Here is a 26,551-nt window from a genome sequence, read left to right as displayed (position 1 = left end):
CACATTCATTGCGCAGGCTAAGCCAGGCGCTTCCATTGACCCGTCAAGAACACGAATTCTACGCCGAGGGTGAATCCTTCTCCAGCCGTCTACGCCTGAAGATTTGTCCTATTTCTGTAAGCCATGGAATACCCCGATGAAAATTAGTTGTGCTCCCACGAAAAGCCCTACTAGCCTATTCACAGTTTTCCTTAAAGGAGTACACCACTCCATTCAACCGTATGAAATTAAATGCGCCGTTGAAAACCAGACCCAATCAGTGGTTTACGCTGTTCATCGTATTTATTCAAAATCCTCCCGTCAAGCCACTAACTTCATGAAGATTGTAACAACCAGTAAACCCATCGCCGATACCATTCTACGGAATGGCTGCTATTACCATATCTTCTATTATAGTGCCGAACGCCCCCGACGCCGTACAACTAAACCTAAAACTACTAAACAACCTACACCTGTACCACAGCCTAGCGAAATATCCAATTTGCCCACAGCCACCCCGCTAACTGGAAACCAAACATCAGAAAAGTTTACCCAAACTGATTTTGAGAACAAAATATTCCGGGGCACACAAACCATCAACGAAGAATCAAAAACTTGTGAATCCTCTACCTCGACTGATAATATCTAAACAGCTGACGCGGTTTCTCAAACCAAGACAGATACGATTAATCAAAACACCCAGTATCTTGAAGATCCACCCATCACGAGAGCATCCAGCAAGCTTAAACTGCATAATCTCCAGTTTATTAGAAGTAATTTCACCATGTCTCCCCCGTTGGACAAAATATTTAACCCATGCGTCGCAGAAGATCCGCAAAGTCCTTCAAAACAGTCGTCATTCTAGTTCGAATTGAAACGCATCCTAGTTACTACCCCTATGTTTTATTATTACCAATAGCTTTATATTAGTAAGTGTTACTGTATGTTGCTGGTTATTAATCTGTATTATTTCTTTCCTTACAGCTCCTCTTCCGGGCACGATCAGGGCCTATATTCGGCGCCCTGGTCGTGAAAGTGGGTTTTCTCGGAGTACTCCCGTTTCCACCCACAGCAAAAGTTCCGTTTCGTAGATCTATAGATCCCAGCCCTGAAAAGAGGTACATTACTTTGGTATCTAAATCTAAATTTTATTTTAAATTAGTATCTAAATTTTAAATATCCAAAATTTTAAGTGTTTAAAAGCTAATACATTCAAGTCACGAGACCTAATCATGTCGGCGCACTGTGTTTGCATCTCTCGGCTCTCTCCATGTCAATATTCTCAAACATCATTCCTCGGACGCTTGTGGGTGTTGTGCTGAACCTTCCTCATCTTTCTTCGTTGTCTCTCTGGCCGGCAGGAACTCTTCTCAGCTTTTCCCAACGCCCCTCAATTAAATTCAACAAACTCTCAACTTCTAAGTCTTTTTGTGACCATGCGTTAGATGAATAACTAACATGCCGCTCCTGTCCATATAACTCACTCCGTAATCAGTTAACTAATTTATTCTTGCCTTGTGTGGGGTGAAGAGAAACAGTAGTTTCTGACCGCCCCTGGTTATTTTTCGTTCGACTTTTGGAGAACGAAAGAATAATTTAACCAAAATACCTACCAAGGTCTGTCTGTCAGCTTCGGGTCAGTTACCTCTTTCTTTCTTTGTGAACCTGACGGTGACCGAAGAAGGTCGAAACGTTGTTCGCTCCTCCACGTAAAATATTTTCTCAACCCAAACGAGCCGTTTTTACATATATATTTCTCTACAAGTGGGTTTTCTCGACATCACTGATTAGAATTAATTAGGCTTTGTTTATTGAGAAAGTTGCAATTTCGTATACAAATTTTATGATGCAACATATTTGAAATATAAAAATGTTTGTCTGCACTTAAACGCAAAGTTACGCAATGGCTATTAATGCTCTGCCTACCACAAGTAGCAAGTTGGTTGGTTAGTTGATTTGGTGTTTTATGGACCATAGCAGCTAGGATATCTGCGCCAGACATCCGGTAAACATTTAAAATTAAAGTAAATTTAGTAAAATTCATAAAAGGAAATTAAGGTAAAATAAAACAAAGTTAAAACATAAATGGCATAAAACCAATGTTTACATCTAGTCTACAACGTTAAGAGAAACAACTACAGTAATACAAGTTGTAAAGGACTTTCTGTGGCATAACTGTAATTATCATAACCTGTCAGGAAGACTAACAGGTAAGTACTAAAACCACCGTCAGTCACCTGAAGTTGGCCTTTCCAGTCCTGGTTTTAAATTATTTATGTTACATCCATTTTCTAATTTCAAATTAAACAAGATGGACTTTGTTTCTTAAAAGGGAATCTCATTAAATATGTCTAATGTATAATTTAAAAAAACTTAAATGGTATTAAAAAGATTAATGGCCTTTAAAAAACTAAAAACGTTACCAAGGTGGACAGTGTCACCATCACCAATAACACTGTCTAACGTTATGGACAAACCTTGGGACAGAACATGTTTAAAATGGTGCCGTTGTTGAGAGTCATAACAACAGCAAGAAAGTAATATGTGGCTTACTGTAACCTGACTGTTACACAGACCACTGGTGCCTCAGTTCCAGATAAAAGAAAACAATGAGCTAAAAAACTGTGACCAATGCATAGTCTAGTTAGAACAATTTCCTCTTTTCGATCCTTACGGAAGCAAGATGGTCAAAGCCAAATTTTGGGTTTTATTTGGAAAAGCTTGTTTTCACGTTGCTCACTCCAAGACGACTGCCAACTGGCACGGAGACGAGCCTTGAATACAGGACCATAGTCCATGTATGGAACAGGCAGAGCGGCGATAGTGCCAGAGCAGATAGATTTAGCTGTGGTGTCGGCAAGCTCGTTCCCGCGAATACCAACATGGTCCAGTATCCAGAAAAACTGGATATAAGTAGATGTTAAAGAAAAATGGGCCAGTAGGTTTTGAATATCGGCGAGAACAGGGTGCGAACTGAAGTGAAGCAATTCCAGGGCCAGTACGGAACTAAGCGAGCCAGTGTAAAGAGTGCAGTTTGAGTACTGCTTAGCTTCTGTGTGATCCAGGGCAAGAGAAATGGCGTATAGTTCAACAGTGAACACAGAAGCTGTAGAGGGGATTCTGCCTGCAACCACCAAACCACAACAAACTATGGCAGAGCCCACACAGTCACCTGATTTCGAACCATCTGTATAAATAGGAATGGAAGGATGGTTCGAAAAATGTTCAGCAAATAACAGACAGTATTTCCAATTGGGAGTGTCTGCTTTTCTCAGATGACTTAAAGACAGGTCACATTTGGGTACTGTAAGAAGCCATGGTGGGATGGGTTGACCAGTGGATACAGCAGTGTTATCCCAAAACAGACCCAATGCATCCATCTGCACCTGGGAATGAAGGCCAAAAGGAGCAATGGCAGATCATTTGCTCTGAAAAAGTATGGCTCACTGAGGAAGGAAAACACAACCCCAGGTGTGATGGTTTGGTAAGGAACGAAGTTTTGAAGCATACAGTAAAGACAGTTGCAGACGGCAAAGGTGCAAAGAAGGTTCATGAGACTCTATGTATAAGCTCTGAACTGGGGAAGTGCAAAAAGCCCCAGTGCTGAGCTGAAGTCCTTGATGATGAATGGGGTCAAGCATCTTTAAGGCTGAGATTCTGGCAGAGCCATCGACCAGTGATCCACAGTCAAGTTTCGATCAAATAAGAGTACGATATATCTTTAGCATGGAACATCAGTCTGCTCCCCAAGTGGTGGAAGAGAGGACACAGAGGATGTTTAGTGCTTTGTAGAATGAATGGCAACTACTTGTTGTGGAGACACAAGTTTAGAGGACTACATATCAAAAGTCTTCTGCTTTGAAGACGAAAACTGTTGTTGGAACCCACACTTGGTGGGCAAGAGGAGGTTGTTTGATTCGAGGAACCAAACAAGATGAGCATTAATCATTCTCTCTAAGGTCTTACAGAGACACCTTGTCAAAGAAACTGGAGAGTAGTTTGAAAGAATTTTGGGATCCTTCTAGGCTTAGAGAAAGGTAAAACAATAGCCTGGTGCCAGGCATCAGGAAAACCATTTTCCTGCCAGATCTGGTTAAAAACAATCAGAAGAATAGCAAGAGAAGCAGGAAAAAATGGCACACCATTTCATAGCATACCTCATCAGATCCAACAGATGTACAGCCAGACCGATGAAGAGCCAGCTTGACTTCCACCAGTGTAAAGGGACAATTATAGTTATAGAGACAATCAACTTGAAAGGAAAGAAGTGATCACTCTGCCCGAGTCCTGATGGCTAAGAAGGTAGACGAAGAAGCATAAGTGCCAGATACCTGGCAAAAGCTTTCATCTAGAGTATCAGCTACTTCCTGGCCATCAGAGAGCATGATCGAGAGGGGGACAGAATTATTTTTCCCACTGACCTTTCGAATCTTATCCCATATGACTTTGGAACTGGTGGTAGAAGATATGCTGCTTGTGAACTTAATCTGAGATTTTTCTGGCTTTGATGTGTTACCCACCGAGTATGTGCACGGGCCTGCTGGAAAGCGATGCGATGCAAGAGTGTGAGATACCTATGAAAAGTATCCCAGGCCCGTTTTTGAGCCTTCCATGCCATGTGGCAGGCAGGATTCCACCACGGACGAAGATATTGTGGAAAAAGTGTCAAGGGTTTTGGAGTACATTGAGCAGCTGCTTGTATAATACAGTGAGTTACTGTTGCCACACAATCATCTATTGATGACTTAGAGATGATAGCAGGATTGAGTTTTGCGAGAGCCGTGAAAGAGGGCCAGTTTGCTTGATCCAGTTTCCACTGGGACACGCGGGTTAGATAACATCGACCATGGCCAGTCTCTCTCAAAATTATAGGAAAATGATCACTGCCTCCTGGATTATTGTCAACCTACCATGAAAAATGGGAGAATAGTGAAGGGGAACAAATTGAGATATCAACAGCAGTAAAGGACTGACTAGCTGCATGAAAATACGTACAGAACCAGTATTGAAAAGAGAAAGGTTGTGATCAGAGAGCATACACTCTATGGAGTGATCCTTCCTATTAATATCAGCACTTCTCCAGAAGGGATGATGTCCATTAAAGTCCCCCAGGATTAAGAAGGGAGATGGCAACTGTTCAATGAGAAGATAAAGGTCTGATTGACATATGTATCTCCAGGTGACAGGTAAGAAAACAAGCAATGATGGTATGACCCAAGGAAACATGAATGGCTACGGCCTCCAAGGGTGTGTCGAGTGGCAAAGACAGGATGGGCACATGCTGATCGACCAACAGTGCTATCCCTCGATGCACTCGTCCATCACACAGCCTGTTATTTCTGTATAAAGAAAACTGCCAGAAGGTGACTTTATCAGCAGGTTTCAGAAATGTTTCCTGTAAGGAAAGACATACAGGATGGTAGGAAGTAATTAGTGCTTTGATGTCATCCAGATTAGAACATAAACCTCAACAGTTCCATTTTAACAAGGTGGCCATTTTTATGTGTGGGCAAATTGGGTGGAGAAACCTTCAATTTATGACTCCATATTTTTCTTTACTGTATTTATTTGAGGGAGGTCTATTGACCTCAATGGATCCTGCCCTGAGTCAATTGGGCAAGTCTTTGCTGTTGGAAAAGGATTTCAGTGACTGAGAACATGAACAAATGATCATTTTGCTTCTTGGGATAGGAGAAGATGATGTATCCAGGGTAGTGTGTGAACCCATAACCAAAGGAAGTGGATCTTGGGATTTGCTAGAATGTATGTAAGAGACAGAGATGGGTGTTGAAGTTGATTCATTAAGTTTTTTTACCATGGAGGTCAAAAGACTTCATTTGGTTTGAGAATGATTCTTTTGGAGGCACAGAGAGATATTTCTGCACTCCCACTGTAGTAGTGAAATGAAGTGGAGCAGCATACGTCTGTGATGAAGTAGTGGACAGCAACTTTGAGCCTCAGGATAAGCAATGTTACGATTCGTTTTCAAATGCTGCACCTCTTTTTCTTCCAAACATTTAGGGCAAGAACGAAAGTGGGATGGGTGAGAGCTATTGCAATTGATGCATTGAGAGTCCATTTCACACTTGCAGGCATCATGGTCCTTTCCACCACAACGAGCACTCTTCAAGGAACCATGACATGACGTCTTTGAGTGACTGAACCGCTGACACTGGAAATGTCTGAGAGGGGTTGGAATGTATGGCTATACCTTGCAATTAATATAACCTGCCTTGATGGTGGAACATGATGTAAATGTCAGAATGAGGACATTGTAATTCCATCTATGCAAGTGGAAATACGCTTCACTGCAGAAACTCCTTGGGTGGAGAAACTAGCAAGAATCTCTGACTGAGGGATGTTCTTCAAATTCCTCTCAACAATAACTTCTCATGATAAATTCAAAGTAGCATGAGGTGTAACCTCAGCAGGTATATCCCCAATTGCCTTTGAATGCAAGAGGAGTTGTGTTGGGATGTGGATGTTTCCACCAGTATGACACCAGATCGAAGCTTCTTTACTGGTGTCAGAGAGCTAGCCAGTCCCTCTGGTCCCTTCTGATTGAAAAAGGGAGACATTTGCCCTAAATGTTTGCCTAAAAGATAATGTAGTATGAGAAAATGAGGTACAACAGGTGTTACAGATGTTGTAGATTGCTGTTCAGAATCTTCAAGGTGTGGTTGTTTACCTATAGACTGTTTTTCATTATTTTATTTAGAAGATCCATAATAAAAAAAGGAATATTTCAGTGCCCACTGACCTCACTCACTATGGAGTTCTACATGAAGGAGACACACTACAATGCCACACAAAAACACTGCAGCAATACCAGGATTTCGTGAGCACTGTACCCAAACACCAGCATCAGATACAATATCCACAATACCTGTTGAGAACATCCAACACTGGTACTTGGTTGGCCCTAGCCCAAGTGGATCTGCCGATTGACCCAATGCTGCCCATCTGCAGGAATTTAAGGCCAAAGTGGTGCATTAGGGTTGGATCCTTCAACCACCAGGATCCTCTCCTCCCCTTCATGGGTCATCAAGCACAGCAAACACGTACATTGTTTATGTACTAATAATTCAACAAGCTGGCAAATGGCATCTACAAGTGCTGGTATGATCCTGAGAGTTGTATAGTTTGAATTGAGAGATTGAGTGTTCTATACTGAAAAACATCTGTTTAGTGTAAAACCTAAAAAGTGAGTTAAATGATGGGCCAAACATTACTTCAAATTGTGTACCATTTAAGAATTCATGCTGACAGGTGAGTAGTTTTCCTATTATGTGTATCACGTCGTGAATTGTAAAATATGATCTAGCCCTAGCCTAGGCTTATGTTACAATGTAAATGTAATTCACCCAGATGGAGTATCAAGGTAGGATTTAAAATCATCCTGTTTTTATTGTAATACCAGCATATACTTTAATTACAACTTGAGATGCACATTGAAGGGTCTGAATTTTACCTGCCTCCCAAAAACAAAACAGAAGCTTTACAATTCCAATAAAGTATCAAATTTTAAAAGAAGAGGATCAAATTAGTATGTAGGTTAATAAAAATAAAATGAAAATGACACTGTTGATTTTTTTTTTTTTTTCAAATGCCAAAAATCACAAGGGTAACAAACAACACTTACACTTTCATATTTATACATTTCTTTCATTTGTGGTAGATAATTTGTGTGAATTAAAAATGTACTTGTGCCCGGCATGGCTGAGCGCGTAATCTGAGGGTCGCGGGTTCGCATCTGCGTCGCGCTAAACATGCTCGCCCATTCAGCCGTGGGGGCATTATAATGTGATGGTCATTCTCACTATTTGTTGGTAAAAGAGTAGCCCAAGAGTGGGTGGTGATGACTAGCTGCCTTCCCTCTAGTCTTACACTACTAAATTAGGGACGGCTAGGTGCAGTGGGCTAACAACCTACTCACTTAAAAACACGTTTAAGAAACCGCAAGTTTCCTTAATGGAATTGAGTGGCAATAATAATAATAATAATAATAAAATGTACTTGACATGACACTGTCTTGTATTGTTATCACAAGTTAGTTTAACAATAACTTGAAACTTTTAAATGTTCATAATCCATAAATCAATAATTACTTGTCATTTAAAGACATATATACAATCAGTCATAATCATATCAATTGTCCTTTATTAAAAGCACTGTAAAGCTTAAAGTAACAAAAGATTTTTGCAGTCAGAATGCATGTAAATGAGACATCAAAATTTAAGGGTCATTTAGAAGTCAGACTGGCAAAAAAAAAAAAAAAACAACCTCAAAATTTGTCACATCTTAAAATCTACATTTGATTTTATTGTGTAAATCACATTCATCCATGAGTTTTTTTTTAGTTTCTTTTCACAAACTTGTCCTTAGTTTAACTTACGTATTTTTAAAATTAGTAAAATGTTTTATTTCTATTTAAGTTATTGCACAGATATAAAGAGTAAGAGTTACAGATCAAAGCCAGAAATCAATTACATTCTTTGTAACTAGCCCAGTCTCTATCTGTGGAGTATTACATCCCTACTAGTGAGCTATCAGCAAGACATTTATATCTGTCCTCATTATTAACTTGGAGATGCCACTATCAATAATTGAACGGGACAGTTTTAGTTATTTCATAGGTATTTTAGATAGCAAATATGAGCTAATTAGTAGAACAACTGCACTATCCAAAATAAGTGACATGGTTACAAAACAAGACCTCATCAAGGCCCAACTACAGGAAACGTCCTGAGTTTCTTCCATTGTATATATCTGATCACACAGACAGATGAAAGGTTTCCTTGGTGTGACTGCCCATTCAAATGAAGTCAAGAAATCTGCCAACAGCCTGATGTTACACCTGCTAAGCTGTAGTAAACTGACTGGTTCCTACACTGTTTAGAAATTCAACAAGGCATTTGAAGGCATCTGTGACCAATTTGTAATAAAAAACAAGAATCTGGACTACTACATTATACATGACAATGCATAAAACAAAGAAAGTGTTCCTGTGTGCTTCCCTAGGACCACCAATCATGACGTACGACCTACAAGTGCTGATGATGGTTTATGGGAACAGTTCCAGGAAGAATACCAGAAAGGTATGAATATGGCACTGACCAGGAACTGCCAGAAGCAGTGTCTGCAATTTTTTATGGCACAACATGCAATTGGCAATGTCATGAGAGCTGAAGAAAACAAAAGCAAGTAACCTTGCCATGAGTAAAGTTTCAAAATTGTGTACCTTTCTGCATTTTAGTTGCTCTTTCAAAGAAGCCTCTGAAAATATGTTTGGGCCTGAGGAAGTGATTCCTGCCCTTAACTGCACCATGGAACTCAACTCTAAGACAGGTTAAAGCTATAATATGTCTCAACCATAAGAACAAGCACATAAAGAGGTAGCTTTCAGCAGCAGAGAATGGAGCCAATTGCAAGAATTAGTCATCACCTTGGAACCCTTCCTTGAAGCAACCAACTTGACACGAGAACAGGTTGTCAACATCAACCCTATCATGCACTGTGTTGTTGTTGTTGTTAAACTATCACCTGCATGATATGTTAGTCAGCATTCAATACCTGAATGGCCTAATCAAAGCCCACAAAAGCTCACTGTGGAAAAGATTCCAAGAAATCTTGTCACTGTGCAAGTGATGGAATCAACACAGGAAACTGCTGATCTACTATTTGGTGGTCCCATTTTTCTCTTATCAGCAGTAGTTGATCCAGCATTCAGCATGATGTGGATCAAAAATGATGTCTCAACATCAGAAGAGGTGAAGGAAAAGATCAAGAAATGTGTACAAAGTAAATATAATCAAAATGGGTAACCATTGCAGCCATGGGAGTGAAATATGAAGTGTGGGCTAATTTTAGAGAATCAATTTGTTTTCAATAAAAACAAACAACAACAAACAAATGCATAACATGCCTAAAATATCACTTTAAAAGAGGAAGGGCATGCTGGATGGCTGTAACTGTATTTTAAATATATAATATAAATTAAATGGCAATTACAATTAGTTGTTTTGTACATGCTGTAAATGTGACGAACTGATCCTAAGAAGCTAAATAAGAGAATTATAAACTTTATGCTCTATCAGCACTACATGCATGTTTTCTTTTGCATAATCTGCTAAATGTTAGCCTACTGTTTATAACTTTCTCAGTGATGACTATTCACATTCACTGAGTTCAACTATCAGTTGATCAGGTCATATCAGAAGTAAAATATGCATGACAATTTAACTTGAAACTTGTTTTACTTTGGACTTTTTTCCATACATTAATTCTACAAATTAGAACGTCTTGTACCAGTAGAGTAATAGTAGAAAACAATACCAGTTGTGAGGAGGAAGACATTCCTTCCTAGATGGTTGCTCAACTTTTTGCAGGTCTAAAAGGAGCAAAAACTTGGGTGGGGCTTCTAATACATTATTATAAACCTCATAATAAATGTTGCTTAATTTATTTAGTCACAACAATGTGAAGTTAATCAACAATTTTGTTTAAAATAATCAATCAAGAATATATATAACATCTTTTGGTGAATCATAAATATATGTACAAAAAGTGTTTTTTAATAAAATTAATCAAAGAATAAAAATGACATTATTCTTGTAAAACAACTCCATATATAATTTACTCAAAATACTATTTATAGCAATTTTACATAATTTTGTTTCTGTATCACAGTTAATTTCATAATCACCACACACAAATGCAAAGCTACTGCAAGTCACCTGCAATATTAATTTAAATCCAATTTGTATGTATCACTATCACTTATTACAAATCAAAACCGACTAAAATGAATGTTAATTAGTTTTTGTTTTTTTTATATTAACAGGTATATCAACACTACCTTCGTAACCATTATCTTCAATATCTTGCAATTTCTCTATATAATATTGTGGTAAATTGTGTTCAATAGCACCTTGGGCAATGCATGCTTTATATATTCTAGATGGTTTCCCAATTTTATCTGTGGCAGATTTAAGTTTGTAGGTCCGACACTGAAGAATGTAGCCTTCACTGGTCTCTATAGGAACCTGGCAGGCATCATATCTTGTTTCTTGCCTGCAAAACAAGCTTGTAATGTTGATTTTTACAAATATTAAAATGTAATAAAAAAATCTTTCAAATATATACATCATTGACAATTTTCTACCTTAAAGCTGCTGAAACCTCATATCAAAATAGGTACAGCAACAAACAATTTTAAACTCTTTATTAGATATGTACATATATGCACAAAGTTATATAAACTGTTCTAAATTAAAGTTTCAGTGACAAAAGCCCAGTATTATTGTGAAATGACATTCTTAGAGTGATTCTTTTATCACCAGAATGAAAACTCATTCTTTACATGTGAACATTTTAAATCAGAATAGTTGACACTGCATTTTCATTCCAGTAACAGTCACATTATATAATCTTCTGCCCACCAGTGGCACATTGGTATGTCTGAGGACTTATACTGCTAGAAACTGGATTCTGACACACATGGTGGACAGAGCACAGACAGCCCTTTGTGTAACTTTGTGCTCAATAACAAACAACAACAAGATAATCTTTTTTTTTCACTTAACTTGGTTTACAATTAGGCCAGCCTGAGACAAGAAGGAATGTATATTTATTACCTATCAAGATTATTCAATTCAGATAAAGGAATCTTCCACACAACTCCCCACACTTCACTCCTGTTGCTTTCAACAACTGATGCTACTGCTCCTCTCCATTCAGAAGAATATCCATAAAATTCTAATTTGTAATTCTGCACACAAAAAGACAACATTACTTTAGTTGGCTTTCATTGGTACCTTGTCAAATGTTTAACTATATTTTGAACAATTACACAAATTTAGTTTTGTAAGGTTACAATACTTAATGTTCTATCATTTTAGTTTTATTCAATGACATTTTAACAACAATGTTTATTTTTTCATTTTGTTCTTATTGTTTATCATATAGTTTAGGTTAAGTTCTAATACAATAAAACTTAAAAACAGCAACCTTTATAAACTTAGAAAAATGAAACAAAACAAAAGACAGCTGGTATGGGTATTGAAATTTTAATTAAAATAAAGTACAGAACATTTTGACTTTCTTAGGTCATCTTCAGGCAAGGAAGATCAAAATGTTGTTTTATATTTAATTAGTTTTAATACTCATCTTTAGAATACATTTTTACTTCAAGTGGGTTTCTCTTCATCATGGAAAAACCCACTAGTACTTAATTCTGAAAGGTTTATATATATATATAAATGAAAAATTTTAAACCCACTCTTTCAGGAAATCAATTTCCCTCTTAAAGTTCTATAAGATATTGATCTACACCACTGCAGATGGCAACTCATTTGTAAGTAATCACTCAAAAAATGTTTTGATGTTGCTTTTCCTACTTACTGTTTCTTTTAAAAATTGTTTGAAAACATAAGTAGGTTAAACATTTAACTCCAAAAGAGATCAGACAGGGCTATATGGCCATCAAGATGATCCCATTTTTGAGTATCACCCTGCTTCAGACTACATATACAGAGATTGTGCGTGTTAAACTAAAATAATTCTAAAGCTTAACTACTTTAGTTTTTAGAATACTTATTCTAGATCCTCAGTCAGAAATTAACACTTTTGCCCTGTTGGCTACACCTTCTAGACTGAGCTGGATGTTGATTTCTCGTCAACTATTGCCATTTGCTAGAACAAATTCTGTGTTCACTGGCCATAAGTGTGGTTTCATTATGAAGGTCTGCAAGACTGTGAGACTTACAAGGGTTCTTTCTATTCTACCATCCATCTGAAACTCAACATCTTGCACTTGCATTCTTACAGACACATACCAGGCCACCTCCAGTCCTGAAAAAGCTGGATGGACTACACAACTCTTCACTGAAAGCTAGTTGCTACATTCCTCCAAACCAATAAGCTGGGTTCAGTTTGTGTTCCATTAATTTACTAGTGCATTTATAATGGTATTTACTGCTAATTTCTGGTTGACATGGGCCTGTTAGTCCACTGGGCAGTACCAGTACCCTTACCCACTGTCACATGGCAAAGATGGGATACTAGGAGTTTGTATGAATTTGTTGGGCCATTAGTCCTCGCACAGTAATTATGTAACAGGATATAGGCAGTTCATATGCCAGTATGTAAACCTGCAAGTGAAATAAATGCTTCACTTTTTTCTTCTTGTATGACCTTTGAGTGCAGGCTTCATCAGTGACTGTGAAAGGTTTCCTATCAGTGAACTTCCCATTGGCATGACAGGGTCCATACAGTATTGCCCATTCACTGGAAGCCAGTGTAACTGCCTCACATTTCCATTTTGTGGAGGTGGCTGATTTCTGTCTCTCCTATTTGCCATAGTCTTTTATGATAGGGACATCCACATTTTGTCATTCATTGATAAGGTTGTTACTGAAACTGCTGCTATGGACTTTTTCTATACAAACAGCTAGATCAACATGGTCATTTAGGAGAATGTCATGATAGACAGTCTCCATGAGGGTCAAAATATCCCTTACCCTTAAGCATTGTTGCATGGGTTTACTGGAGAGCCCCTCAAGTAACTTCTGCATGAGGATGTCCTCCCAATCTGTCAAGGCTGTTGTCAGGTGTGGTCCAGATTGTTCCCAAAGGTGTCTAGTTCTTCTCTGATATCTCTATTTCAAGCATTAAACTCAGCTTGGTACATTTTTCTTTTAATGCTGGGTTAAATCAGCAGCACAATTTATCTAAGACAATTTTCCAGTTGCTCATTTGTGCTTCAAACAAGTAGTTGGTGATACTGAGGGTTGGATCATCAAGAATAAGGACCAAGTATTGAAATATCTGCTCCAAAGTCTCTCTGTTCCAGGCTTTAAGTTGCCTGAAGTACCTCAAAAATTGATTCAAATTTTTTACCATTCCTTTGAAGACTGGAGGCATGATCTCTTTTACCTTGCTTATTGGGCTTTATGTGCCAAACCAAAACCTCTTCCTCTCATACTGACCTTGATGAACACTAACTGGAAGAACTGCCAATCTCTTTAAGTCCTTGTGAAGGATATATATAGACATTCTGATACTCTAAGGAACAGCTGCCAAGTAAATTTCCTATTCTCAGCTGTTGGGAATTTCCATCATTTCAATAGGAATTCAACTTGTCCCCCTCAATGCCACTGTCTTATGAATTAGACAGACAGTTCTAAATGGCAGCGATCACCCACCAGTGGTATGTCCAGTCTTTATTGTTCACTGGCTGAGACCAGAGTTGTGATTGGATCTCTTTGACAGTGGATTGAGAGTTTGAAATATGCCTCCCCACGTAGATTTTAACCCACCAGATTCCTCGTCATTCAGGTAGGCTTCGGTCATCAATGCTTCCCTATTAAGACTGATCATCAGGGGCACAAGCTGGGTGCATTTTACAAATGCACATCACCATAAGCTGTTTGAAGGCTGACAGACATTAAAAACATCCACAGCTCTGGCAAAAGTCTCACATCTAGAATGGGACTCCTTGCAGACTTGGCAACCCTCTCACTCAACCATCTCTCTCTGTCAGTAAACTCTCCCTTGTCCTGCAAGTACTTTATCTTCAGAAAAAGTCACTGTATAGAAGCTTTACTACAAAATCTTTATGTTAAAAGGACAGCATTAATGTACACAGAATATTATCACAATAAGGTGTCAAAATAAATACGTCTAAATGAAAACTATCCAGTTTTATTTTGTGCAATGTTTTGAACAGACACCTTTTATCAGGCAATAAAGACTGTGCTGCAGTGCAATTAGTCACATCTTGCAGAACACTCACATAAAAATTTTGGTATCAAAGCACTAAAATTTTGACATCTTTTCTACTTGTGGTATTTTGAAATAAAATGATTTCATTACAAGTATTAGATAAAGTGTCTGCAATAACTGCAGAGTACACCCAAGAGAAATTTCAGATATTTTAGTTGTTTCTTTCGGTGTTATAGCATTCTTATATCCAAGACAGAATACTACAATCCTGAACATGCAGACAGGTATTCACTTGACCTGTGAAAGTCAAATTTCAGATATTTTAGTTGTTTCTTTTGGTGTTATAGCATTCTTATATCCAAGACAGAATACTACAATCCTGAACATGCAGACAGGTATTCACTTGAAGAGAGTAAGGAGAAATCTGAATAAAAGAACATGTACTTTGCTCTCTCTATATATATCTTTATCTTTTGATAGCAATGGTGGTCAATTCTCACATACAGACAATGTCAAAGTGCTGCCAGCAGAGAATATTCTAGTTAATCATGTTCAAAACCTTAAATGAAATATCACTGCAGGCAGAACACATTATTTAGCACAAAATTTACTTGTTAATATGACCAGGATAAGATGATGTTCCACATCATGGCATGATGTTGTTGTGACAGTGTGTATCTATTCAACAATTACGAGTAAATAGTATTCCATTATAAATGTTTTGTCATACTGAGGTAGAAGTAGTTATCTATACACACTATATATTGCACCACTATACAGTAGTGTGTTGTCTGTCACTAAACATCACCTGAGAGATACTTGACATTGCAATTGTATTGTCATGTCAGTAAAACATGTATTGCTATGAATTGCAAAACAATTAAGCAGTGTGTAGGCTACAACACAGCATGACATATGAACTTCAAAAGCAGGATATAAAAACTTAGTTTTATTTACTCTTGAACCATAGCATGGTCAGAGACCCTACAGAAGTACACCTAGTTCACAGAATATATCAATGTCTAACTTACTCAGGTTACTATAAAAATGATTACTTAATTGTATGTGTATGTATATGCACATGCACGCATACACGAGTGCCACATTTCAGATTCCAACACTGCCACAAATACCCTTATCTAAAACAATACTGAACTGTTTAAAACAACAGTGTACATGGAAAAGTGTACATGGTAGTGCAACAGATGACTGATAAGTGAATAAATCTTTCACTGTTTCTTAGAGATAAACAAAGCACTTGTGTAATGCGCAGGTGTGATAAATTTTCATGTGCAAAGTCTAAGGTTAAAAACAGTAATTTAATTCCACATAAATATACTTGAAGTTTGGCTTTGCATATTTTTTACCACTACAAATTTTGCTGAAACAAATTTTAAAGCTAGTATCATGTTTTAAATCTAATTATATTTCAACAATTTTAACTAAATAATATTCTAAAATCAATGTTTTGTCCTGTCCTGACATTGATTTAGTCTAATTCTTGAAATAAAAAAGGACAACAAAATGCAACATTCTAACTTTTACATCAATAGTTCATGTACCACATACATAATACAAATTAATCTAATACAAATTCTGAGCAGATAAGTTTGATTATAACAAAGTCCTAAGCTCAAATCATGTGATTTCATAAAAAATGCTAAATGTTCAGTACATTTTTTTCAGTCACCAGTATAGATTCATTTCTGCACACCTGTAGAAAGTTACAACTGTAAACTACTTCTCAATTATATATATATATATATATATATATATATACACACACACACACACACGTATACATAAATACATATACATATTTGTTTCCCCTTCATATCCCCAAAAATAACTATTGTTTGATACGAACTTATCAGCTCGTGTGAATACATTATGCATTTCTTGATTTGAACCATTTCCTCAGATTTTGGACAGGTTTTAACTGCCACCTTGTTATGGTGTTCCATCAAGTTTGTAGTCAAACACAAAGCTACACAATGTGTTATCTGTGCTGTGCCCAATATAAGTATTAAAACCTGGTTTTCAACATTACAAGTCTTAACACTGAGCTGCTGGGGAGCACCCCATCTAACACTTTAATCATTTTCCACTGAAACATGGTTCTGAAAACAGTTATAAAGAAAGTTCAAATATGATTTATGGATGAAGAATTAAGCTAACATGTAAATATATATATAGGTCCAAGAGGTTTGAGAGTTTCACTAAATGTTCCTTTCATTTTTGAATCAAAGTATTTGTGTGGAATTTGAAAGTTACAAGAATGATGTTTAATGAGAATATATAAATTGATAGAACTAAAATATATACAGTTTAGATACAGGCTGCATGGGTGACAGATGTGCAATTTTATCATCATGGATACAGGTTATTTACTTATACACTGGAATATATATACATACATACATGCACCATGAAACAAAAAATTCACATAATTGAGACCACACTACTTAAGGCTAAGTAAAGGTACCATCAATGTTTGGTTCTTTGTTCAAAATAAGGTTTATTTTGTAATATGTACAAGTTACTTGCAAACTATAAAACTATATATAAATTAGTTACATTCTTTCATTTGACTTAAACATTTAAGTATAGTTTTAAATATATATACAGTTAGCCATTTTTAAAATAAAATATCCCTAACACCTTTCTACATGCACTTTTGCCATCTACTACACTGTACCAAATATAAGATGCTTACAACAGTACATGAGAGAAAAATTGTCAGTTTGCCCCTGAAAGAGAAAGGTCCACCTTTTAAAAGACCTTGGGTAAAAAGGTTTTTATTATTTCTATTAAGACTTCTTAACCTACGTATTTTACTAACAACATAAATATGAATTAGTTGCAAAGTTTTTAAAACATATGTTTTTTATGTTTTCCAAATGAAATAAAATCTGTTAAGTTTACTGAGTATTGTAATTGATAGGTTACTAAAATACTCTAATAATTAAGATTTTTATTGAATATTATTTTGTTTAACTTCTTCAACAATAGCAGAACACATTTTTGCCATGTACCATTTAGTACTTGTTTGATCACTTTGCAGGCCAACTGGAATAACAAAATCTAAGAAAGTACAGCAGGTGCACAACACTTTTATCAGAGAATACAACTAAAATCATTAAAGTTCAGGTATTTACAAAGACAGTGTTAAAATTAGTATTTCAGAGCACATTTGAACAGATCTTATTGGGTGTGTTGTAAAAAAACAGTTTTACATATTTTTCCGTTTTCTAATAAAAGAGATAAATTAACAACATTTTTGAGGGGAGGGGCACTTTGTTGTTCACCCCTTGTAGATTAAATGTAACATTAAGAATTAAATTCATAAAAAGTGGCATGTCCTTTCTACTTTCTAAATTCATTCTCTGTTAGTACTGAATTTGTCTTAATGCTTTTAGAAAACTTATTTAATTATGGAGTAGTTACTTCATAAACACAGAAGGGCGAATTGGCTGGCAATAACAGGGATATATATATATATATCCATGTTTCCCCATTAGAAATTAATGGATAATCTCAAATACTCTGCCATTTCACAAACTTTGATACACTCATCACAAATTTAGTTTACTGATCCATATGTCAGCTTTGTTCTCTTGTTTAATTAGGCCTGTTCTTCAACCACTAAAGTCCTTTTCTTTGAAATTTGATGTAAAAGTTGTTAAATACTATATACCATGTCTTTTACTAGTTATTGGAAGCTACCTTCCTTTACACAAACTTGAAAGAGCCAAACTTACTTGTAATTTCCCTATAGTATAAAAACATGCTTTTGGATTGTGAATCTGTATACGCTGAGTAAACAAATTACTTCCAAAGGCAAAGTATAGAATCTGGCTTCCATTCTTATCAGTATTACTATCAGCGACTTCTATCTGTGAAAGATTAGGTGGGAGCTCTTTTCCAGAACTGTTAGCCATCATTTTAATCTTCCTAACTGTAAATACACAGGTACATATAAATGAAATATATTATTAACAATAACAAATACTCCCTCATAAGACATGACACAGGCTTTAAACAAACTAGTTAGTCTTAGGCAAGTATTTCTTTTCACAAACCTTTTACTTCTAAATGTTAACTATCTGGAACACATGCATAATTTACAGAAACCAACTAACGAAAAACATTTCTTAATTTTCAGTTATCAGACAAGTTATATTACATCTCGGCATCAGCCATCACGCAACATAAATAATTATGCACTTTGTCTTATTTCCAGAATTTGTCTTCATTACGCGCACAGCACAACTGCCCAAATCAACACATGTCAAACGTAATAAACTTATAAACTAAAAAGAAATATGTGTGTATGAAAAAAAAAATATATATATATATATCAGTCCAGTCTCATAAACTAGCATTTCTAAAGTCATAATTTGTACATTTTAAATAACTATTACTTTCAAATACTTGAATTTAATACATGTATCAAACTCTCATATTCAATTAACAAATATATATTACAATATACAGTAAAACCTCTCTTAACCACAAACTGCATACAACGGAAACCTCTACAAATAAGAAACATCAAACTTTTGCAGTATTATTATAAGATTTCCTGTAAAAAAAGGCCCTCTACATAGCAGAACCTGAGTAAAGCAGAAAAAATGTTTTTGATAAATATTAATTTCTTATTTAATTAATAATTTCTTGTTTAATTATTAATTTATTGAAATATAAATAAATTATCGGACATTTTGTTGCAGCAAGTATTGGTTAAATATATTCTGTTCCTTGTCCTGCCGTCATTATTTTTGCAGTTAAATTAGATTCTTGATTTGTAGTAATATATTTGGGTTTTAAGTGGCTCGGCATGACCAAGTGGTTAAAGGCACTCGAGTCGTAATCCGAGGGTCATGGGTTCAAATCCCTGTCACACCAAACGTGCTCGTGAATAAAAGAGTAGGCCAAGAGTTGACGATGGGTGGGGATGACTAGCTGCCTAACCTCTAGTCTTACACTGCAAAATTAGGGATGGCTTGTGCAGAAAGCCCTCGTATAGCTTTGCGCAAAATTCAAACAAACTTTATCTTTTAAGTGCAAAATTCTACTCTTTAAATAATTCTCATGAAGAAAATAATTTTCTTTCTTCCTTAGTTTTAAAATATAAGGAAAATTTACTTAACACCCTCATCAAAAATCAACTAATAAATACCCTCATTTTTAATAGTTGTTTGTTATGACAATATCCCCCGTTAGTACAGTGATAAGTCTACGGATTTACAACACCCAAATCAGGGATTCGATACCCCTCGGTGGGCTCAGTAGATAGCCCAATGTTCCTTTGTTATAAGAAAACACACACACTAGTTATGACGATTCTAGTGAAATCCAAACTCTGACTGAGAGGACTGATGCAGATGATTCTGTGAACCCGGCAAGTTTTGTGAACGTTGACAAAAATGTTTTAGCAGAAACTGATGAAATTGTTTTAAAATCTATAAAAGAATTGCAAGATGGTAACAGTGTGAGAGATTTGGAAGATGAACAAAATGGAAAAGACGGTGAGGAATTAGAAATTCCTGTTTCATCGCAAGTGCTAAGTTATATTAACATTATCAAATTGTATGCAAAAATACCTCTCGTATTAATGGCACGAACATATTATAGTACTGAGTTGGTTATTCATATGTACAGCATAAATGTTATTTTAAATATCGTGTTTACGATTGTACAAAGAATAAACGATGTTCAGTTGTAATAAACGTTTATTGTTTACGTATTAAGGCCAAATAGATTATGCATGTGTTAAAATGCCAATAGAATATTTATTAATTAATGTTTATTTCACCACTTAAAACTTCTTTAAACATTCCCTTTATAATACTAGTGATAGTAGACCTAAAAAGTGTAGTCTAATCTAAGTATTATGCCTACTACATAAACGTAACATAAGGCTTATTTGAAACACTACTTGATAAATTTTATTTTATTTTGGCTGAAATTCAATGTCATAAAACTTCTGAATTAAACTACGTTACTGTTATATCACCGAAGATATAAAAATAAAGAAGAAAACAAACATTTCTAAAAAATCAATATGAATATTCAGCATTTAACATAAACTTTATAGTTGACCTAAGAAGAAACATGTGAAAATTTGGGTTTGGTTATTGTTTTGAATTAAGCACAAAGCTACACAATGGGCTATCTGTGCTCTACACACCACAGGTATCGAAAACCTGTTTTTAGCGTTATAAGTCCGCAGACATACCGCTGAGCCACTGTGAAGCTTGGGTTTGGTTTGGTTTGAAATTCACACAAAGCTACTCGAGGGCTATCTGTACTAGCCGTCCCTAATTTAGCAGTGTAAGACTAGAGGGCAGGCAGCTAGTCATCACCACCCACCGCCAACTCTTGGGTTACTCTTTTATCAACGAATAGTGGGATTTACCGTCACATTATAACGCCCCCACGGCTGAAAAGGCGAGCATATTTAGCATGACGGGGATTCGAACCCGTGACCCTCAGATTACTAGTCGCACGCCTTAACCCGCTTGGCCATGCCGGGCCTATTTCTTTTGGTTAAAGCTATTTACTACGGTTTCAGTTAGCTTAGTTAATTGATCAGTTGTTTATAAAAATAAATATTCTGAACCAATTTTGAACATTGGATAATTTTGCCTGGCTTATTTGCAAGTTTACTTTTTTTCAAGAACACAGAAGAGTTGCTTGCATCCAAGGGATATATCACTAGTTTATGAATATATTAAATGGTGTAGTTAGATGACTAAACAATTTCTGAGTACTTTTTTTTTAAAGAATGGTTTGAATACCATCTTCACCAGGTGCTTTGTGTGTTGTTTGTTTTATAAATAAAATTACTTCAACGTTTGTTATTTTACTTGTGATTTTATGTGTATAGTTTAATTTTTCTTTTGATGTTGTTGTTGTTTTGAATTAAGCACAAAGCTACACAATGGGCTATCTGTGCTCTGCCCACTACAGGTATCGAAACCCGGTTTTTACCGTTGTAAGTCCGCCACTGGGGGCTTTTTGGTTTTAATATTTATTGAAGGGATTGGAAATGTTTATGCATATAAATCTTTCTTTCTACAAATTTGTTTACATAGTTATAAAATTTATTATCCGCATTTGGTGCTTTATGTGATTGAAAGTTATATTTAATTGTTCTTTCAGAGCTTACGCATTTTGTTTATCTGTATTGGCTATTTTATTATTGTGATTTCAGTTCAGATACTTGTGTGTATTTTATTTTGATTATTAGTGAATATTTTTAAAAAAGTGAAGAACTTTTTAGTATCTGTATAATTATTTAATTGTGAACAGTAATTGTCCCAGATATTCTATTTTTTATTTTATTTTATTTCCTAATGAGTTAATTTGGGATTTAATATTTGAGCCTCTTTTATCTTAGAAGCAAGACCACCCTGAATGTCAATATGCTGAATAATGAATGTTTATTTTAGGAACGTGTGTTCTGACTGCGGTAATAAGTTGTGTAATCCACATCTTGTTTGTTTTCTTGATTTTGATATTGTGTTATGAAGTCTGTGAACGTGTTCTTGAAAGCCTCAACAATTGGCTATTCTCTTGTTTATTGTTGCTCGTTTTCATTCAGCTGTTCTTGCACTTGTTGATTTTACTGTTGAGTATTTGACTTAGCTGTACTTGTTTTGTGTGTGTGTATTATTTATGGGTTTGGCCTGCATTTGTTGTTGTGGTTATAGTACTGTTGTATTTAGTAATGATTTTTCTGTTTGTTGTGGTCGTTTTGTTTCTGAATTTTATTCTGTAATGTTGTTACTTATATTATATATTTTTTATTATGTTTTTGTACTTTTTCACAACATTTGTAGTTTGTCATGTGCTTTTTTATTGCAGTTGCAACATAGTGATGTTTAATTTTTTTTTAATTGGTCATTAGGTATTACCACAACAACCCATACAACGTGGGATAGATTTACATACAACAGCTACGTGACCACATTGTTCACAGCGTGTAACAATTACTGCAGGTGTCTGTTTCATCCACCTCGAATTTGTAACGCCAGAGTTTGATACCATTAGTTATCAGACTTTAATATTTTGTGTGGTGGTATATTTGTACACTTCAATTATAACTGCTGGTTGTTGTGTCCAACTTGAGATAATACATCCTATTTTGATGTGCTAATTCATAACGTTTGAGCTCTTCTTTTACTTTGTTTATGTCTACTGAATTAAATATGCCTCTGATAATGTATGAATATACGTTGGGATTCTTTCCAGATAAATGTATTTGAATCTTTCCTGGACTGAAATCTCTTTTTGACTGTTCTATTAGTAGAACGTTTAAATGCTCAGGTTCGGCACCTTTTATCAGTACTCTACTTCTGACATGCCATTTGATTGTGGTGTGAAGTCAAGATAGCCACAAGAGGTAGTCGAAAACCTCAGAGGAAGAAACTGACGGATAAAGTAATGTGGGATAAACGTAATTGGAGAGCTTTATATATTAACTCTAACAATGTCTTTTAGCAAACAATTAATCTAATCTTCCTCACCTGTAAAGACAGCTCAGAATAAACATTATGAATCAATTTTCTAACTATATCATCCGGGTAATCGGAGAAACATTACGGGAAACTGAAGGATCCCAATGAATAAAAAGTCATTGTTTTTCACTTCTAAAGGAGTTAGTGTGAGCCACATAACACTTCATTATTTCGTATTTTGAGTTGGGAACTCAAATAATTTCCGACTTTTTCAGTATCGAAGTGTAACTCATGAGGCCGATCTCTATAAGACGATATCAAACCTTTATTAAAAACCCAGGTCAATAAACGAACTATAACTGAAACATTGGATGAAATCGTTTCTGTTTCTTTATTGATACAGCTGTCGATATGTGGGCTATTTCTTTTGATAAATGTTTATTGTGGGTCTATGGAGAGGCAGAGACAAATACATGGCAACGTTAGAAGATGAGCCTCAATGCCATGAGAGGAACACATAACTTGCATGTATAAAGCTTGAACTTCAGAATGTGAGATCTGGTTTCTTCAACAGAGATAGCCAAAGGAGAAGTGGCAGAGGTGGGCACTCTTGAAGATACAAAAGAAGAGAAAACCATACTTGAGTCAGCCATTATGGTGCTACCAACAACACATGACAAAGAATGAACCAAATCATAGCCAGAACTTTGGTTAACAGAAGAATCAGTGGGAAGGCATAGAGGTACAATCCTGTCCAGTTTTGACTGAATACATATATTGTCAATGCCCAATAATAAGATAGATGGGATCAAAAACAGTTCCAATGAGTGAAAAATGGATCGATGCCCAATGTTCCAAACCTCGCTACATAGCATCCATTTGGTCAGGAGGATCTGGTTGGGTCAAGACAAATGATTTGATATTAAATTCATAACTCCTGGAACATGGCTATCCAGTAGGATGATATAACGGGAGTGAGCCCAATAAGGAAGATTCAGTGTTCAAAAACAAAGGTCCCATGATCTAATGCTCCATTAATGGGAACTGTAGTATAGCACATTGGAATTTATGGAGTATTTGTGTTTTGTGAAGCATGAAAATGTTTTCCCTAAAAACTCTAGAACTTTAGACATTGCCCTTTGGACAGCAAGAATATCTAAAATGTTAATGTGGAGAGAAGTGTCCTCGTCCAAGAAAGAGACAAAGTACTTATAAGAGTGTTCGTTGTAAATGAAGAAAAAGTCATATTTCTTAAGCATATAGTAGCAGTAGGCAATGCTACTAATAGAGAACAATTAGCTGCAATAGGACAGCGTAATGTCAGGTATACTAAGAGTTTGTTTGTTTGTTTTGGAATTAAGCACAAAGCTGCACAATGGGGTATCTATGCTCTGCCAACCACTATCGAACCCCGGTTTCTAGTGGTGTGAGTCTGCAGACATACTGCTGTGCCACTGGTGGGTTATACTAAGAGACAGATACAACCAAATAAGATAGGTTGTGACTCCATCGTAGGAACAGTTAGAAAAAGAGCAAAAGTGAGGTTTGATAACATTGTTAGAAGAGTATAGATATATATTTGTAGAACTTAAACTCAGAACAATGTTGAATGACACTAAATTTTTTAGTGCAGAGACCCTTTGTAGTATAAGAGAAGTACAGGGTTGAATTAAAGTAGTGTGTAAGAGAGATGCTTGAACAAGAAGTAATAGAGGACAGTAGTAGTCCTTATGCACTCCCAGTGTATTATTTCTAAAGAAGGATGGGAAATTAAGGTTCTGTGTGGATTTTAGGAAAGTGAATGGAGTTACAGTTAAAGGTATTTATCCATTACCTAATATTCAAGAGACGTTAGATTAGCTAATAGTAAGCTCTTTTCATCTATGGATTTACAAAGTGAGTATTGGAAGATAGAAATAGAAGAGGAAGATAAAACTAAAACTGAAAGAGAATATCAGTTTAACAGAATGCTCTTTGGTTTGTGTAATGCTCCTTCAACATTTCAGAGATTAATGGATGTTATGTTATCAGAGTTACAAGTTCAGAATGATTTTGCTACTTAGATTATGTAATAGTGTTCACTGTAAGTTTGAACAACACTTGGAAAGACAGCAGTATGTATTTGAGAGATAACGAGGAGAAAACTTAAAGCTTAAGCGAAGTAAATGCCAGTTTAAAAAAAGAAAGAAGTAGAATATCTAGGTCACTTGGTGACCACAGATGGTGTTAAACCTGATTTTTAAAAGTTGGAGGTTTGTAAGAATTATCAGTGCCAAAACAGTAAACGATATTCGTGTATTTCTAGGACTTGTAGGATTTTATAGAAGGTTTACACTGCATTTTGCATTGTTGGCAAAACCCTTAACTAAGTTAACTAAGAAATAAACAAAATTTCAGTAGACAGATTGTTTGTTTGTTTGTTTTTGCACAAAACTACTCGAGGGCTATCTGTGCTAGCCGTCCGTAATTTAGCAGTGTAAGACTAGAGGGAAGGCAGCTAGTCATCACCACTCACCGCCAACTCTTGGGCTACTCTTTTACCAACGAATAGTGGGATTGACCGTCACATTATAACGCCCCCACGGCTGGAAGGGTAAACATGTTTGGCGCCACTCGGGCGCGAACCCGCGACCCTCAGATTACGAAGCGCACGCCTTAACGCGCTAGGCCATGTCGGGCCCAGTAGACAGATAAAAGACAGGGAGTATTCGAGAAATTGAGAGATGTTCTAATAAAGGCACCAATTTTAAGCTATCCAGATTTCAGTAAAGAATTTATCCTAACCACAGGTGGTTTAGGCTTTGCTATAGGTGCAGTATTATCATAATTATATTAAAATGGAAAATAATATCCTGTAGTGTATCAGAGTAGACAGTTAGGAAAAGCTGATATAAATTATTCAGTCACAGAGCAGGAATATTTTGCCATAGTGCATGGAATTAAAACCTTCTGTTTTTATCTGTATGGTAGGAAGTTTACTATTGTTACAGATAATGCACCATTAAGATAGCTAAAGACATTAAAGGACCCCTTCTCTAGGTTAGCCAGATGGTCTTTACTATTGCATGATTATGATTTTGAAATAATACATAGATTAGGTAGAATGTACTCTAATGATCTGAGTAGTAAAAACAGAAAATGAGGACGAGTTAGAAGTAATTTGAGATTTAGATCATGTAATTACTGAACAAAAGAAAGATAAGTTAGTAAATAACTTAAAAAACAAAGTGTTACAGAGATAAGATACAAAATATATGTTAGAATCAGATATCTTATGTAGAAGAATTGATGATGACAGGTCCTTACAGATAGTTGTACTACATAGTTTAAAATTATGAAAACGTATCATGACAGGCCATTTGCAGCACATTTAGCTTTGACAA

At 35.9% G+C, this 26,551-nt stretch overlaps 1 protein-coding gene across 7 annotated transcripts; it reads right to left on the bottom strand.

The window, feature by feature from the left end:
• Nucleotides 1-8,123: 8,123 nt before the first annotated feature.
• Nucleotides 8,124-19,323, bottom strand: LOC143241093 (gamma-glutamylcyclotransferase-like). Of its 7 annotated transcripts, none has more exons than XM_076484625.1 (4): nucleotides 19,192-19,323; nucleotides 18,465-18,661; nucleotides 11,616-11,749; nucleotides 8,124-11,052 (listed from the first exon to the last, which is right to left on the bottom strand). In XM_076484625.1, exons 1-4 carry the CDS (start codon nucleotides 19,256-19,258, stop codon nucleotides 10,791-10,793), a joined length of 660 nt encoding a protein of 219 aa, XP_076340740.1. In that variant the 5' UTR covers nucleotides 19,259-19,323; the 3' UTR covers nucleotides 8,124-10,790. The 7 variants fall into 7 exon arrangements, with proteins under 7 accessions (XP_076340740.1, XP_076340742.1, XP_076340743.1 ...); XM_076484627.1 differs by having other exon boundaries at nucleotides 19,207-19,307; XM_076484628.1 differs by having other exon boundaries at nucleotides 19,231-19,297.
• Nucleotides 19,324-26,551: the final 7,228 nt, after the last annotated feature.

Source organism: Tachypleus tridentatus, chromosome 13, assembly GCF_004210375.1.
Source record: "Tachypleus tridentatus isolate NWPU-2018 chromosome 13, ASM421037v1, whole genome shotgun sequence".
Lineage (NCBI taxonomy): Eukaryota > Metazoa > Arthropoda > Merostomata > Xiphosura > Limulidae > Tachypleus > Tachypleus tridentatus.
The sequence above is the reverse complement of the archived record's forward strand: the minus strand, read 5'-3'. Positions and strand labels throughout refer to the sequence as shown.

Excerpts from the sequence above, each read along its gene's own strand:
- LOC143241093 (XM_076484625.1), bottom strand. The coding sequence starts at position 19,258 with ATGTTTCTTATTTGTAGAGGTTTCCGTTGTATGCAGTTTGTGGTTAAG. Across the intron at positions 18,662-19,191 it reads GAGAGGTTTTACTGTATATT|TTAGGAAGATTAAAATGATG; the intron begins GTAATATATATT and ends GTGTATTTACAG. Across the intron at positions 11,053-11,615 it reads GAATTGAATAATCTTGATAG|GCAAGAAACAAGATATGATG; the intron begins GTAATAAATATA and ends CTTGTTTTGCAG.